This window comes from Gymnoscopelus braueri (assembly GCF_963280865.1).
Source record: "Gymnoscopelus braueri genome assembly, chromosome: 1".
NCBI classification, from domain to species: domain Eukaryota; kingdom Metazoa; phylum Chordata; class Actinopteri; order Myctophiformes; family Myctophidae; genus Gymnoscopelus; species Gymnoscopelus braueri.
In genome coordinates this window covers 44,031,930-44,048,646 of record NC_137603.1, presented here as the reverse complement: position 1 = coordinate 44,048,646, position 16,717 = coordinate 44,031,930, and the positions used below count along the sequence as shown (strand labels likewise).

The window sequence follows — 16,717 nt, the reverse complement described above, 5'->3', positions numbered from 1 at the left end:
CATGTGCGTGTGCACGTGTATGTGAGAACGTGTGCTTTGACTGTGTGGTGTTCAATGTGTGATTCACAGTAGTAGAAGGCTGAGGGATTTCAGTTATGTCTGTTGTCATGCACACAACACAGACAGACCATATCCTGTCTGATTAAATTCTACCGTTCTTTTTATTAAAGTCATAAGAAGAAAAAAATCCAAGGCCTGTTTGTTATTTCTGGGGCCTTGTAGAGTGTGCTGCCTAGCTTGGTGCAGTCAGTGATGTGTGAGTCAGCTAGCTAGCCCGACCAGGCAAATACATACAGGGGTGGGGGTGGGGGAGGTTGACTCTGCCTACGTTGAGACCTCCGGGGGTGTGGGCAGGCGAGGAGTGTGTCCGCCGGAGCCCCAGCCACCTCGGTGTCTGCGCACAGCCTATATTTATAGACAGCTGCTTTACAACCGTACACAGCAAAGATCCTCAGTGTTAACTCTTGAGCGTGTAGAAAATGGAACCAAATGGACCTGTGCGGGTCCATTTGGTTCCATTTTGTACACGCTCTTGAGTTAAATTAACACCGCGGGACTTCATTGTGTACACGCAAGTGCACACACCCAAACACCCACACACTCGCGCTAGCAGTTGTCTTCGCAACTGTGTTGAGCCTTGTGATTCCTAGCATGCTGCGGCCTGCTGGCCTTTCATTAGCTGCTTTGACTCACCTCAGCCTTCAGTGTTCACCTCCACTGCCGTTCTGCTCCTCTCTCTGCTCACTCTCTGTCTGTCTGTATGTCTCTCACTCTCCCTCTCTCAGTCCAGGACCGTACCTTCCAGTTAATATACAGAGGTGAATGGTGCAGTGCTACATATTTTCGCTGTTGGGCGCAAAAACCTCTTCAGAAACGTTACTTTTGAGGAAATGGACAAAATAGAAGGTGTTCCAATGGACCCAGTGTAGTTATTATTCAGTTACTCTTGGTAATACTTTTCATTGGTTGAATATTTATAAAACACACACACATACTTAACCACTTTCAACCTGCTGTCCCTATTTTGGGCTTTGCCATTATAGGCAAGAATATAGGTGATAAAATAGCCAATCTACAAGCTCACAATTTGTTGCGACATGTTGTGACTGTGAGCTTGTAGATCGTCTATTTTCGCTAATTTTGCGCGACTTTTGTCAGATGTCAGAAAATAGGGCTTTTCATTTATGAAAAAACATCAAATATGGAGATACAAGGTTTCTGCCCCACAGACAATATCTGATATATGTGTCATCATGACTCTGTGTCCTGAAGTCTAAAAGGAATTAAATGGGTTTGTGTACCAGTATCACAGCCACGGGCTGCCACCCTGATTTAAGAACCCCTGCACGCTGCCTGTCTTTTAAACACACACACACACACACACACACACACACACACACACACACACACACACACACACACACACACACACACACACACACACACACACACACACACACACACACACACACACACTGTCACTTGTCTGTGGCGAGTATAATGAATCGCTCTGTGTACTGAGCGCTGTGCTTGGATAATGAATATCAGAGCCGCATAAAGGACACGCATTCAAACTTCACTTGCGTGCACATACACAAACACAATGCGCCTGCTCTCTCTCTCACACACACACACATGCTCGCACACACACAGGCCTCCGCTCAGAATGGCAGGCACACTGGTATCTGATTAATTAGGCAGATCTGGTTTTAATCCACTCACCTGTTTCTTCTCTCTCACACGCAGACACACACACACACACACACGCACACGCACGCACACACACACATACATGCCCCTGACACTTGCATTCATATACGCATCACTAGTGTCGGATTACTGTGTTCATGTGTAGTATTGTTTGTAGCAGGGCTTCAGACTAACCTTTTACATTGGTTCCACTGGTGTGGTTAATTTCATGTAGGTGCACCAGCACATAATTTAGCTACACCAAAGATTTTAGGTCATTATATTAGATATAATGTAACACACACCGGGGGAGAAATAAAGTCCACTAAGCATGCCTACATCTAGGAGAAGGGAGTAGTGTTTGAAATGTATTCATCGCTAGCTTTAAAATAGTAGCTCTGCAGGCATAGCTTGAAAGATTGGAACTATTGGGTGCTCTCAGGTGCGGTATGTGTGTGCCTGGATGTGAACATGTGTCCGCACATACACATTGATGACTATCTGATGATAGAGAGCATTAGTCATTTATATTCCGTCTGCATGTTGAAGTAGCAATTGTCTGCTGTGGTGAATGTGTGTGTGGTGGCAACTCCCCAGTCTTCTTGGTATATAGAGTAAGAACTGGTCTGGTATGTAAATGGATAACAGAATGGCACGTGGCACCAGTGGTTGAAAGAAACTTAAGAACTGTACTGTAACTAAGTACTATTTTGACTTTTTATACTTTACATTCCTACTCCACTATATCTCAGAGGACAATATAGTTTAGCTTTAGTTACTTTGCAGGTACATACTATATAAATACTATACAATAACTGATAATTTATGATTTATTATTATAGGTTAAGCCACCCAGCAGCACATCCAAGTAATTATAATCGGCCCCACTTTTACCAGCTGCAACATTAAAGTAACACATGAATGCATTACTAATTACATTCCAATAATCTGATCGTGAAATGGGCATAATATGTAACAAGTACTTTTACATTTGGTACTGTATATTGATGCCATACATTACTCCAGTACAATTTTGAATGGAGGACTTTACTTGTAACACAGTATTCCTACTTTGACTTACTTTTTACAGACCTGCTACATTTTCTGATTTTTAATTTGACAAATTGTTTTGACCAAAATCATCACACTCAAGAGCACCGTTTCCCAAACAGTAGGTCCTGTTGTTGTTTGGGTTTGGGTCGCAGACAAAAAAATTATGGGACGCAAGTAAATTACTCCCTTTTTATCGTTTCCTATATTTAAAAATATATATATTATATACTACTGCTCTAGAGCCCTGTCTAGTGTTCTTCCTGTGTAGTATACTTCCTGTGTAGTATATATCCTGTGTAGTGTGTTTGTGTGTGTGTGTGGGTGTGTGTGGCCAGGGGCTTCCCTTGCTTCCGGGAGCCCAGAGCATCTTGTACTGTACAGTAAAATCCTGAGTGAATTTAACCCTGAGAGTGTAAAAAAACTGACCAAATGGACAGAGTGAAAATGAACACTGAGGATTTTACTGTGTAGTGGGACAGCAGGACTGTTTGTCTCTGACCTCTCCATCTGGAACCTGCCTGGAGCTCACACAGAGGTGTGTGTGTGTGTGTGTGTGTGTGTGTGTGAAAGAGAGAGTAACCTTTTCACTGTCCTCGAGGCAAACCCTTCCGGCTCAGACTCTCTGAAACACTCAAAAACAAGATCTTTCTCTCTCTCTCCCCCCTCCCTCCATGCATGCACAGTGACCCTACACACCACACAGATGTGTGTTTATCAGCAGACAGAGTATAATGTACACCTATGCTTCATACAGGATAGCAGCAGGAACACAGGACTGCTCTTCTTACTTCTCTCCGCCATCTTGTGCACTAGCGTCTTCCTTCCCTTTACTGGCACAACGCACGCGCACACACACACACACACACACACACACACACACACACTGTGCATGTCTCCTCCCACCACCCGTCCAGCCATGCAGATTACAGGCTTTTTGTGGTGTTGTCAGTGCATGGCGAAGACTGTAGTGGCAGGTGTGTGTGTGTGCATGTGCATGCGTGTAAGTGCATCAGTATTTTATGTGTGGGGGTGTAATGTGTGTGTATGAACATGCTTGCGTGCCTGTGTGTGTACATGTATGTGTGTGTGTGTATGTATGTGTGTACATGTGTCGTGCTAGCGTGTGTTGTCGCGGTGGCATATGGATGCGGGGTTGGCTGGGCACTGCTATGCACACCAGGTGTGAAATAGACTGTTTAATTAAGTGCTGATGTTGTTCTAATGCATGCAGAGAGGGAGGAGGTGTGGAGCGGAGGAGGAGAGGTGGAGGTGGTGGAGGGGGAGGTGAAGAGCACCTTCTGCCTGACAGGGCCGGGCCTAGCTGCCGGGGCTGCCTCAGATTTGGCTGTTTTGGCAGACGGAGTGTTTGTTACAGAGGCCATTTAGCTGTGGTATCATTCTCGTACCATATTTTCTATTTTTACTATTTTTTTTAAAACCTTTTGAAAATATGGCCAAAATAGGGATGCCAGGTTGAAAAGTGGTTAATAAGGCTTAATGATCATGTGAGCTTCCACTTTCAGTGTCTTCCTTTTGAATCAAAGGGATCAGAACAAACGAGGTCAGAAGTTGAGTTAAAAGGTGTTGGCTGCACTGGGACGCTCGGGCAACAGCCTGTGACCACGTCGGTTGTTTGTTTGTTGCTGCTGGTGGCGGTGTTGTGTGTGTGTGTGTGTGTGTGTGTGTGTGCGTGTGTGCGTGCGGCTCAGCTTGAGCGGTCAAGTGTGGAGGCAGTCTGGGAGAGTTGGACTGGTAATAGAGGAGGCGACGGAGAGAGGAGCTTCACATTAATCACACACAGCCTGGGACTAAGACAGCACTCTCCCTCTTTTTTCTCTCCTTCCTTGCTTTCTTTCTCTCCCTTTGTCCTGCTCTCCCCCCAGTCTCTCTCTCTCTCTCTCCCCTTCTCTGTCTCCCCTCCTTTGAGTCTCTCTGCCTCCCTCTCTTACACGCACACACACACACACACACACACACACACACACACACACACACACGTGCACGCACTGACAGTCGGTAGAGCTAATGATGTGCAGGTAGAGAGCAGATGAGCCTGGTTCACTGTGACTCTAGGGACCAGGGCTGTGCTTTGGTTCCTCTCATCCTGTCCCTCCCAGTGGGCCCAGCCAGCCAACCTGTCAGCCAGCCAGCTAACCAGCTAGCCACCCAACCAGCCAGCCAGTCAACCAGCCAGCCTGTCATCTAACCAGCTAGCCACCCAAGCAGCCAGCTAGCCAGTCAGCCAGCCTGTCAGCTAACCAGCTACCCACCCAAGCAGCCAGCTTAATCTCGGCGGGGGGGGAGTGGCTTATGTCAGAACGAATGACATCATACTGTTGCCAATCGCTCGCTTTGCATATGATTTCCTTTTCCCCCCGTTGGCCTGGTGATCAGGGCACCAATCCAATTTCAGGATATGGGTAGAAGGAGGGAGAGGACGGAGAGAGAGAGCGATTGGCATGGAAATTAGAGTGGAGGGGGCAGACGAGAAGTGAAAATCTTGAGGGTTGGAAGAAACGAGGCGCCTCTGACTATCCGCAGTTCAAGCAAGCATATAAAGGGATCACGCGTGCACACACATACACTCTTACATACATGACACACATCAGACATGTCCCTGTGCCCTAACTGGCTGTAACTGTGGTAAATGTGTTTATGAAAAATGTATGCTGAGGCTGACATCTCTGCTGCTTGGGTGGCAGGCAGCCTGTTTGAAGAACAGAAGGGAAGGAAGGAGGCCGTGTAAAATGTGCGTGTGTGCGAGTCTGCGTGGTGAAAGTGGGATGGAGAATAATTGCAGAATAATAGCTGTGTGTGTGGTATACGGCAGCTTGTGAAGTGTACACACAGATTCAGTACGCTGTGAAAGACGGCCCCTCTCTCTGTCCTCCTCCCCTCACCTAGTTCTTCTCCTCCTGCTCCCTCTCAATTATTCAGTGTGCCCTCCCTGCTTTCGTCTTCCTCTGCCCCCCCCCCCCTCCACTGAGAGCACCAAGGTGGAGAAATACAGATGGAGAGAGAGAGATAGAGAGAGAGAGGGAGAGAACAGGTTTATTACTAGAAGGAGCTTCTGCAGCCCAGGATTACTGTGATCACTCTCTCTCTCTCTCTCTCTCTCTCTCTCTCTTTCTCTCTCTCTCTCACTCTCTCTCTCTCTCTCTACCTCCTCACTCCCTCAAGTCTGCTTTGTCCCACCCCATGTCTGGTGGGTGGGTGGGTGGGTGCGTGCGTGTTGGGCTTGTGACTGAATAGGCTGTGACATTAGAGCTGTATTAAGTGTAGCTGTAGTCCCCAGGCTGAGTGGGCTGCTATTGATTGGCCTAGTCTTGTAGGGGAGAGTAATGGCTCTCTGAGGTGATGGGGAGGGGGGGGGCACTAATTGCTGTTGTGCAGACAAGCTATGCCCATGTACACCCACTCCCACTCCACATCTCTCAGCTCTGCATCCCCCCACCTCCCACCACCTCTTACCTCATACCTGTTTTTGCTGTGTACTCTCATTGTGTGTGTGTGTGTGTGTGTGTGTGTGTGTGTGTGTGTGTTTTTGTAATTTTGTTTTCAATCAGCCTCTGTCCTAATTTCTCATTAAATTATCTCACCTTGCATGTATTCTCTCTCTTTCTCTTTTTATTCTTCTTGACCCCCCCCCCAAGCCCCTGGCCTAATCTTCACCCAGTCCATAGATTTTCTTTGGGCCTTCACCTCCTGCCATTATTGATTCTCTCCATTATTTAGTGATATGAGTCCGGACGAGGTGTTTAATACGGATCGATACCTCGGCCGCACAGACACGCCGAGCTGACGTCACACCTGTTGGCTTCTGTTGCCACGGAAACGGAAGCAGGTTGACCGGGATGGCGGTCGGGGCAGGAATTTGCGTTGCTGGTGGTTGTTGTTTTGTTGTGATGGTGATAATTGGAGAGGAAGTACGTCGTAGACCCAAAACTAGCCAAGAGGTTTCATCTACTTTATCATGCACACACGTGCCCCTGACGCAAATATCCTCACTGCTCTTGGTGCAGTACTGTACAGTTTTTACACTTCAACTGTTAAAATTAATACCCCAGATTTTGCTCTGTAGGATTTGTGTCCCACCGAGAGGGTTGTGACCCAGTTTGACTGTTTTCATGTTGAGAGTAGGAGACAAGCGACAGGGGACAGACAACATGCAGGTTACTACTCTCAAATTATATGAGAAAGAAACACTTAAGGGGAGATGGTGGGGGAAAGGAAAGGCTAGTATTTTACATCAAGACGGATGCGTCATTCTCTTTCGCTTGCCTTTATTTGCAATGAAGAATCAACCTCGTTATCGCTGTGTAATATTCACCTTCTGTGTGGATATACTGTGGATGAGATGAGCAACATTTTAAAAAAAAAAACATTTCTGGTTCATTCATACTTTGTCATACAACCTCTGAAAATAACTGATTTTCAACTAAATTAAGTGACATTGTATGACAAAATATGATTTAGGCTTAAGGCTGTACAGAGTTGTGTGTGTGCGTGTGCGTGAGCATATGATACGAGAGCTTCGTGTCCCCGCAAAGTTCTCATATCATATGCGAGCCATGTGACCAGACTGTGACCCTGTGCTACAGGCTCTCCCTGCAGGGCTGTGTTAATGTGGCACAGCGACAGCGGAGCATACAAGCTCATTGGGACGACTCCTGTCCCCCACTGTGTGTGTGTGTGTGGGCGTGTCTATTTATACCTGTGTCTTGCCTGCCTGCACGTGCAACTGCACAGTTCATTTCAGTGAGGCTGCTTCTATGATGTGGGGGGGCGTGTGTGTGTTGTCGTGGGATGTGTGTTTGTGTGTGTGTCCCGCAGTGTGTCAATGCTGTGTGACTCTCACAGGGTTGCTCATCCTGATCACTGTCACTTTGTAATGACCGCCCAGGGCCATCCATCTGGCTGTGTGTGCACTGTGTGCATTTTCTTTTCTCTTCTTTTTTTTTTTTGCTACAGTGGGTCCTTTTTAGTCCCTCGTGGATGAGTTATATCATTGCAGCAGTATTAACCCTTCATGTTACAGTGAGAACACATGGTTGTCCGCCAGTGACACTTAAGCCCAATATACTTTGTCGTAGGACAAATGGTGAAAGTAGACGATCTACAAGTTCATAATGCGTTGCCATTCGATGCGTTGTGAGCTTGTAGATATGTAGATATGCTATTTTTGAACATGTTTGCCTGTAATGTAAATTACACCTCATTGTGTGCTCACTTCATCTCCCACTCTCTCTCTGTATCTCTAGCTGGGTCGTCCATCAGCAGTGAGTCTTCTCCAGTGTCGTCCCCGGCCACCAACCACAGCTCTCCGGTCAGCACGCCCAAGAGGGGTCCCCTGGGCCCTGGGCCTATGCTGGTCTCTAGTGGGGGCCACAGCGTGCCAAACACCCCACCCGTAGTCACCATCGCTCCCACCAAGACCAGCAACGGTCTGTGGAGGAACGAGGGACGCCAGGTAAAGACCACACACACACACACACACACACACACACACACACACACACACACACACACACACACACACACACACACACACACACACACACACACACACACACACACACACACACACACACACACACACTAAGACCTTCAAACAAATATTCCTTATTTGAAAAACATACATTGTGAGAGAGAAACTCTACATAGTTCATGATATTTGAGGGTTCAGAGCTCTGTGGACACTGTTGTGGCTCTGTCTTTGTGTCTAGTTTTGACCGTCAATGCAACATTTAAACATTTTTTTCCTGTCTGTCAACACATGCCTTTCTCTAACACAGTATACAGCACACACCCACACACACACACACACACACACACACACACACACACACACACACACACACACACACACACACACACACACACACACACACACACACACACACACACACACACACAGGCTCTCGTGGGGATTAGTGAATTTTCTAGCTTGGCCTGTCACCTCTGGCATGGCAGAATGTTTCTGGCATATGTACATCTGACATGGCTGGCGGCACTATGAATGGCTAACACCCTCCCCCCCCCCCCCCCCCACACACACACACACACTCTCTGTCTCTCCTCCTCCCTCTCTCATGGCGCTGTGTGTTAAACAATGCCAGCTGCCACCAGGCCGACGAGGTGACAGTCTCAACGGCAGCTAACATCTGTGCCCCCACACCACCGCCCCCCCCTTCCCTCCATACCCCTCTTGCCCTTGGCCCAGCTATCCTCCCCCTGAGCACCAAACTTCAGCCCCTCTCTCCACCCCACCCCCACCCTCCAGCCCGGCACCACCACCCATCACCCATCACCCACATCCGACATCATCCTCTTCACCAACAGTCAAGTGCATCCTGTGCCTCATTGCCCGTACAGGCCCCTCACCCTTAACACAGAGAGAGAGTGCTGCCTGCTTTGATAAGGAGTGGATTATGGATTATGGTCTGGCTTTAAGCCTTCTTATCTCAGCTCAGGGCTAATGGTCGAGGGCAAGCACGCAGTTTATGGACAGCAGTCCGAGAACGCCGCAGATCACTTCGGCGGTTCCCCGGAGATTGGGGATAGGGGGTGGGGCAGAGAGCGAGAGGCAGCCAGTCAGCCAGCTTGCCAGCCAGCCAGCCCACTCTCTGTGTGTGTGTGGGAGCGTCCAGGCCATTGTCCTCTCGCCTGGGCCCCAGCTGACCTCCTCTCACCCTCCATGGCCTGTGGCACATTAGCGGTGATCCTTCTAGAGTTCAAGGGTCAGTTGGGGCCAGGATGGACTGGAGAGAGACAGAGGGGACTCTCCGAGTGATGTCACCGTTGTCGCAGCAACTCAAGCGTCGTTGACGTGTTTATTTAAGTGGGGAAGAGAGGGTGAGAAAGAGAGAGAGATATGCCATATTGGAAGAGAGTGAAGTGAGGCAGGTGGCCTCCACTTCTTCACACACCCATATAGATCAATCCTGTGTGTGTGGGTGTGTGGGTGTACGGGGTCAGGCCGGGACTGAGCATGTTATGGCGTTGGGTTTGTGGCGCCTCCGACAGCTCGGGGTCCACCCTGTGATATGATGGGAGGTGAGGGGAGTTGAGGTGAGGGGAGATGAGGTGGACAAGAGGGTGAGAGGAGATAGGAGGGGGTGGAGTGGGCTGTGGGGGGTGGGTGCATCTCCTCTATTTACACTGTGTCGCTCCGGTGAACACATTTAACTCTGTGGTCACACAAGAGGCACACACACACACACACACACACACACACACACACACACACACACACACGAAACGTCCCTCTCAAACAAAGACAGTTCTGTCTGGCCCTCTGCTTGCTCTTCTAATCACCAATGAGGAAGGGAAAGGCTGGGAGAGGGGAACTGACCCATGCTGACATTAGAGTAAGATTTCACTGCCCTGTCACTCATCCTCTCTCTCTCTCTCTCTCTCTCCGTCTGTCTCTCTCTCTCTCTCCGTCCCTTGTTCCAACCCCACTTCTGTCCTCCCTACTGTTCAGTTCAATTAGTTTGTTGCCCTGTGTTTTGCTACGCTGCCCCGTTCTCTGACCTGTGGTCCCCAGCACTTGTGTATAGGCACGCAGTGGTGACCACCATTTAACTCAGAAGGTACAAATGTAACCATTGGGTTACATTTGTACCCTCTGAGAGTCACAAATGGATAAATGAACACAGAGGGTTTTACTGTGTATGGGGAAAAGGGTAAACCGAGAGAGAATTGTTCATGTGCAAAGGCAGCAATCTGGCTTCTGTAAAAAACTTCCTAAGCTCACTTCCTAAGCACTTTTTTTTTTCTTTGAAAAAAAAAAAGAATTGCTGGCAAAGTTCGCAATATTTTTTTTATTTCATTGGCACTGAAAGAGTTAAGTTGAAGCAACATTTACGTAATAATACCTTCCCACGTTTCTGCACATATTTGACTCATTCCAAAAAACGAATTCAGATTTATAAAATGGATAATGAATAGCACTATGTTTCTTGTTACTTACTACTATTGATTGTGCTCAACGAATTGGACAATTAAGTAGAAGCAATGTTAGCACATGTTTGTCCACATGAATGTTTCTTGAAACGTTCCGAAGTAAGCCTACACGTTAAGATGAAATCACATAATACTCATGTTTCATGAATGAATGAGGTTGAATGAGTTTGCTCCGTTCATTAATACTCCCTACTTATTCTGTACTGATGCTTTAGCCTCATATCCTACTAGTTAATCACTGTATCCAACTTTGATAGTCGGATGACAGTTTGGTCCAAATTGGAACAGTTGTGGATGGAAATTAGCCTGATTTCCTTTTTTGCGACACTTTGAAAGTTTGCTTAAAATGTGCTTGACAATTTATGGAAACACAGCTTATTTTGTAATGTGTAATTGCTAATTACCGAACAACCAAAAACAACAAATCTTCAACAGACACGTTGTTGTGACTCTCTCTGATGGGTGGTGATGAGAGGGGAATAAGGCTGAAGCAGAGAGGGAGGGAAGACAGGGTGCATTGGCATTCTGCTTTAATGACTGCAGGAGTCTGCTCCCGCTGTTGCCTCTAATTGCTTTTTAATTGGCAATTTGGATTCATGGCTACACCTGAGAGGCGTAAATGAGCAGTGTGCAATGCACAGGGTCTCCTAACCCTCACCGAGGGGGCACAGAGGCCTCGCTCAGCTGTCTGTTAATATTGCGTGTTGTGTGTTTGGGGGCTGAGTGCTTGTATTTGTGCTGTGCATTGTGATATCTGGCAGGCAGGTTGTGAATAGCGTGCCTGATGAAAAGTAGGCCACACTTTCTTTTTGTGGGATGAAACATCAAGAAAGAACAAAATAGCAGGGGGACTAACGGTGGGAGAGGACTTATGTGATAGTGTACGCACATGCTCATGCTCAAATTCAAATACATACACAGGAGTCAAAAGACAAGTATGTGTAGAATGCTCCCTAACATTCAGAGTTAAATTTGATATGCACACAGGTTGCCCCATTCATTTATTGAATAGAATGGATCCACTGGATTCCTGTGACAGTGAGGTGTTTGTAAACACAGGCCTCCCTCATAAAATAGATCTTATCAGAGGGAAATAAATAAAGAACCTGAGGGAGTCACCAGACAGACAGTGGCTATAACTATTGCACCATGGCCAGTAGAAATTGACTACTTTTACAGGTGCGTCCTTGCAGCATCCAAATGTGCTTTTCATCGAGACAGATTGTCCCTCCCTTGGATCCACTTATGAAGCTTTTCGATCAAATAAAGTGCATCTTATTTGCTCCAAACCTGCATCTCTCACATCCCTGCTCGCCATTCACCAGGCCACACTCGAGCGCTCTCCAAACAAGAGCCCCCAGTTGGCGTGTGTGCAGAGGATGTGAATCAAGACAAGATGTCACAGCAAGTCCCATTTTGGAATGAACACTAATTCTACTCCTTTTGCCTTATTTGTCTCTGAACATATTCAGACGGAATAAAACTAGCTGCTGCCCCTGCTATCATTACCCAGTGATTAGAGGAGACCATCAGAGATCTCAGTTTATGTGGTAGACTGGAGCTCTTTGCGGTGTCTGTCCATAGCCTCCATCCGAGTGATTTACAGTCATATTACTGGCTAGGCATTGCTAGCCTCATAGACTCTGCACTAATACATCTTTATGATGGTTGGGACGTGAGCAAAAGGACCTGTGTATGTGTGCGTGCGTGCACGTGTTAAACAATTCCGCGATGGACTAAATGTCTGGTTGTTCACCACAAATAACAGTGTAATGTCTACTCTGGTCTGTCTAATAGTCAGGTTTGCAGCTCCCAGACAGCCACCAGTCAGCTTTGAGTAGAGACGGGGGTGAGGGCCACGGCGTCTCCCCTTTTCCCGGACGGTCTCTGATTTTGACTTCTTTTGACATATCTGAACCACTTTTCCGGATGGCTGCACATCGAGAGGGAAAGGCCACCAACCCCCCCCCCCCCCGTGCTCATGAAGCCATTAGGAGGGGAGGGGCCTGGGAGGGAGCCGTATTACAGGGATGGGAGGTCTGAGGGAGGGAAGAGTGCCAGTGTGCCTGGCTGCCCGGTGAAGCGTGACAAACAACAAGGAACAAACGGTAACATTAAACTGCCTGAGAGAGGGGGAGAGAGAGAGAGAGAGAGAGAGAGAGAGAGGCGGAAAGGAAGAAAGGGAGAGGGAGGTGGGAAGCATATAGACAGAGAGAGAGAGAGAGAAGCCCAAAACATTAGAGCCATTTAATATTAGATGTTAGCGCATCAGTGTCAGTCTGGGTCAGTGGCTCCAGAACAGGAGGTGAGGGTAATGGCTCACTAAATGGGATTTGTTTTATCAGCGGCAGTGGCAAAGTGGGAAGATGGCTGCCGCTTTCTCTCTAATCCCAGGGAACCCAGAGGTTAATTTAGAGGGCCATGACTCCCCTCCATCTCTCTCCCTCTTTCCCTCCGTTGCCCTACTTGACGTCCTCTCCCCCCCACCCCAATAAATAGTTTCCTCGTACTCTTGAGTATAAGGTCTGTAAGTTTCGCAGTTCCGCGATTGCATTTGTGGGCAGAGGGGAAACCAAAGCTTCAGAGAATGCACTCCCACTCTCTCAGCAGGATGTCTTTGTAGCTCTGTAGCAGTGTATGAGCCCACTGGGTGTTTGTGTGTGCTTGTTGTGGGATTGGATAAGTGAGCTCAGGCTTGCTGCCAAAAGGAGAGAGAGAGAGAAAGAGCAGAGAGAGAGAGAGACTCCTGTGGACTTTGTTGTATGCAGTGGATGTTACTTTGTGGCACACCAGCACACAAACTGACACCTACACACACACACACACACACACACACACACACACACACACACACACACACACACACACACACACACACACACACACACACACACACACACACACACACACACACACACACACACACACACACACACAGATACTGAGATCAAAGTCAGCATCTCAATAGACATACTGGTGTTGTAGATTCGCCAGTACCACATCCTCATCTGTCACTAGAACAATATACTGTTCCTTGTTTGTATCTAAGGAGGCTCGGTAGCCGTGTTCTCTCTGCTATCTGTCTTTGTTTCTCTCCTCCATTTTATGTCCTCATCAGAGAGCTCTTGATCGCTCTGTTTCACAGGGAGGAGGAGGTGTGTGTGTGAGAGGGGGGGAGAGAGAGAGAGAGGGGAGTATGGTGCCTAGGGGGATGTTGACTGGAAGGGGGGGAATTCTCCACAAACAGGCCTATTCTATCGTCCTCTTCACCCCCAGGATGGGCTCCATGAGTGTGGACAACCGTGTCGGTCACAGGCCCTCCGGAACAATGACTAAGCCTCTCTCTTTCTCACTGTCTCTCTGCAGGCTGACTCGGGACCACGTGGGGCCGGTAGGGAGCGTCTAGGGGCAGAGGGGGGCCTCTCGCAGGATAAGGGTGGCCCCTCAGTCCATGCACACCTCCTGGGAAACCCCTATGCCTTTGGCCTCACTCCTGGTGCTGTCATGCAGGACTCACGCTTCCAGCCGCTCAAGTGAGTGACTACCCTCTGGATAATACTTATCATCAGTCCTTTATTTAAAGCACTTTCACCCTGGTGTCCCTATGTTGGGCATGTCATTATAGGTGAAGATTTAAAAAGATGTTTCAAGAAATTAATCAAATAGAAAAAATATCAGATCTACAAGCTCACATGGTGTTGCTATGGGACGCGTTGTGATCTGGTAGACCGGGTATTTTCACAATTCGTCGAAGGACAAAGTATATAGGGCTTAAGTGGTTAAGTGTAACTATGTTCAGTAATTTGTCTTGATGGTGCCCTTGGAGACAGACATTGACAATCATAATACTTGTAATAATTGAGACTAATTCAATTCATCCTATACCCTCCATTAATTCTCTCCTTCCCATATTTCCTCTCTGCTCTTCCTCCTTTGTTCTCTTGCCCTGCTCTTCCCTATCAGTCTACCCAGGCAGTTGACTCACGCAGTGCCCCCTGGTGCCGTACCGGAGGAGTACCTGCGTGGTTTCCGGCCTTACGCCACGGCTGAGGACGCCCTCCGCATGCCCTCCTTGCCCCTGAGCCTAGACCCCGCCACTGCGGCTGCTGCAGCTGCCTACTACCACCCTAGCTACCTGCCCCACCCCTCCTTTACCCCCTACAGGTGAGCTGCTCTGGGGATTTTATAATACAGTAGACACGCCTCCAAGCTGTCAATATATAAGCCTTGGTTTGCAGCGTCTCTTCTATTCTAGTTGCGAATGTACCCTATATTTTCTAGAAGCACGTGTGTGCGTGCGTATGTGTTTATCAAGAGAGAGAGAGGGGGGGGGAGTGCTGCTTGCTTCGGGCTGCGAGACAGCCTGCGTGCCCCCAGTCTGTCAACCTAGCAGGATCAGAAGACTATAGCACCCATCACACACTGTACTGTAATGGAGTTAATGAGAGGATGTTCCATGCTTGTCGCACTCTCTCTCACACACACACACACACACACAGACACAGACACAGACACAGACAGACACAGAGGCTAGCTGCAGTGCTAGATGGATGAGGTTATCTGACAGAGCACGTCTCGTCACAGTGAGATGGAAGAGCCTGTGATGCTGCTCCGTCAGGAGATGGAGATAACTCAGGTTAATGGAGTAATGAACACCACGCTGTCACCGCAGGGGCTGCCGTGTCGTTTTCCTGGCGTCTCTCACTCTCTCTTTCTCTCCCTTTATTTTCCCTTCCTTCCCTTTCTTTTGCTTTGGCATTCCCTCCTTCCCCCCCCCCCAATCTCCCACAGGATGGATGATCCGTTCTGTCTGTCGGCTTTGAGGTCACCCTTCTACCAACTGCAAGGAGGGGGCGGCATGCCACCTATGCACCCCTCTGCTGTTCACATGCACCTACCAGGGGTGCGTTACCCCGGAGACCTCGCGCACCCCTCACTGTCCGCCCTACAATCTGAGAGGATCTCTGAGAGGTAAAGTCCTTACACACACACACAAACACACGTGTGCGCACGCACACACACATTCCTTACACATTTTACGATGCCATATTTGCCATTTACCATAAGCCTGAAGCCGAAAAATAGCAGATCTACAAGCTGTGTGCTTGTAGATCCGCAATTTGTCAGTGCACGACACAAGTGCACAACTAAGTATAATTCAGGCATTACGCTACCTCTAGTCCCTAAACCTTCTAAATGCCTAATCCTTACACTAACCCCAACCTGAATCTGTACGTTGTAATTGTAAACCTATGTAACCATAACACCATAAGACCAGGAAATGTGTCTTCACAATGTCTATTTCTCAAATTCTACTAGGTCCTCAAAGTATAGTAATACACACACACACACACACACACACACACACACACACACACACACACACACACACACACACACACATTATATGCACGAGCAAATGCAAACGCATGCATTGCAATGATGCAGTGTCCCTGTTAATGAAGCAGCACATCGCTCTTTGTCTCTCTCTCTCCCCCTATTGTCCTCCCTTCAGAATGCAGATGGAGGACGAGCTGCGGCAGCGCGAGAGAGAGCGTGAGCGCGAGCGAGAAAAGGAGAGGGAGCGCGAGGCGGAGAGAGAGAAGGAGCGAGAGAGAGAGCGAGAGAGGGAGAGGGAGCGCGAGCGGGAGAAGGAGCTGGAGAGGGAGAGGGAGCACGAGCGCGAGAGGGAGCGCGAGAGGGAGAAGGAGAGGGAGAGAGAGAGGGAGCTGGAGAGGCAGAAGGAGAGGGCGCAGAGGGAGAAAGAGCTGCAAGTGTCCAAGGCCATGGAGAGCCACTATCTGGCTGAGTTCCACGCCATGAGGGCGCAGGAGGACCGGACCAAGCCAGAGAGACTCACCCCGAATCGGACCGGTATGACATGAGCCCCTCTCTCCTCTGGAGGAACATATGAAATCCAATCCAATACAACTTTACTTAAAAAGCACATTTTAAAACACATTTCAACAGAGTTGACCAAAATGCTGTACACGGTTAAAAAGCATAA

At 48.2% G+C, this 16,717-nt stretch overlaps 1 protein-coding gene across 2 annotated transcripts in view; it reads left to right on the top strand.

The window, feature by feature from the left end:
* The window catches only part of gse1b (Gse1 coiled-coil protein b), a 214,501-nt gene that overhangs the window by 182,598 nt on the left and 15,186 nt on the right, over window positions 1–16,717 (top strand). For both annotated transcript variants that reach the window (XM_080428993.1, XM_080428992.1), the window contains exons 4-8: window positions 8,004–8,212; window positions 14,077–14,243; window positions 14,674–14,874; window positions 15,502–15,681; window positions 16,226–16,584. In XM_080428993.1, the coding sequence (XP_080285119.1) occupies window positions 8,004–8,212; window positions 14,077–14,243; window positions 14,674–14,874; window positions 15,502–15,681; window positions 16,226–16,584 (1,116 nt within the window). The remainder of the gene's footprint in view (window positions 1–8,003; window positions 8,213–14,076; window positions 14,244–14,673; window positions 14,875–15,501; window positions 15,682–16,225; window positions 16,585–16,717) is intronic.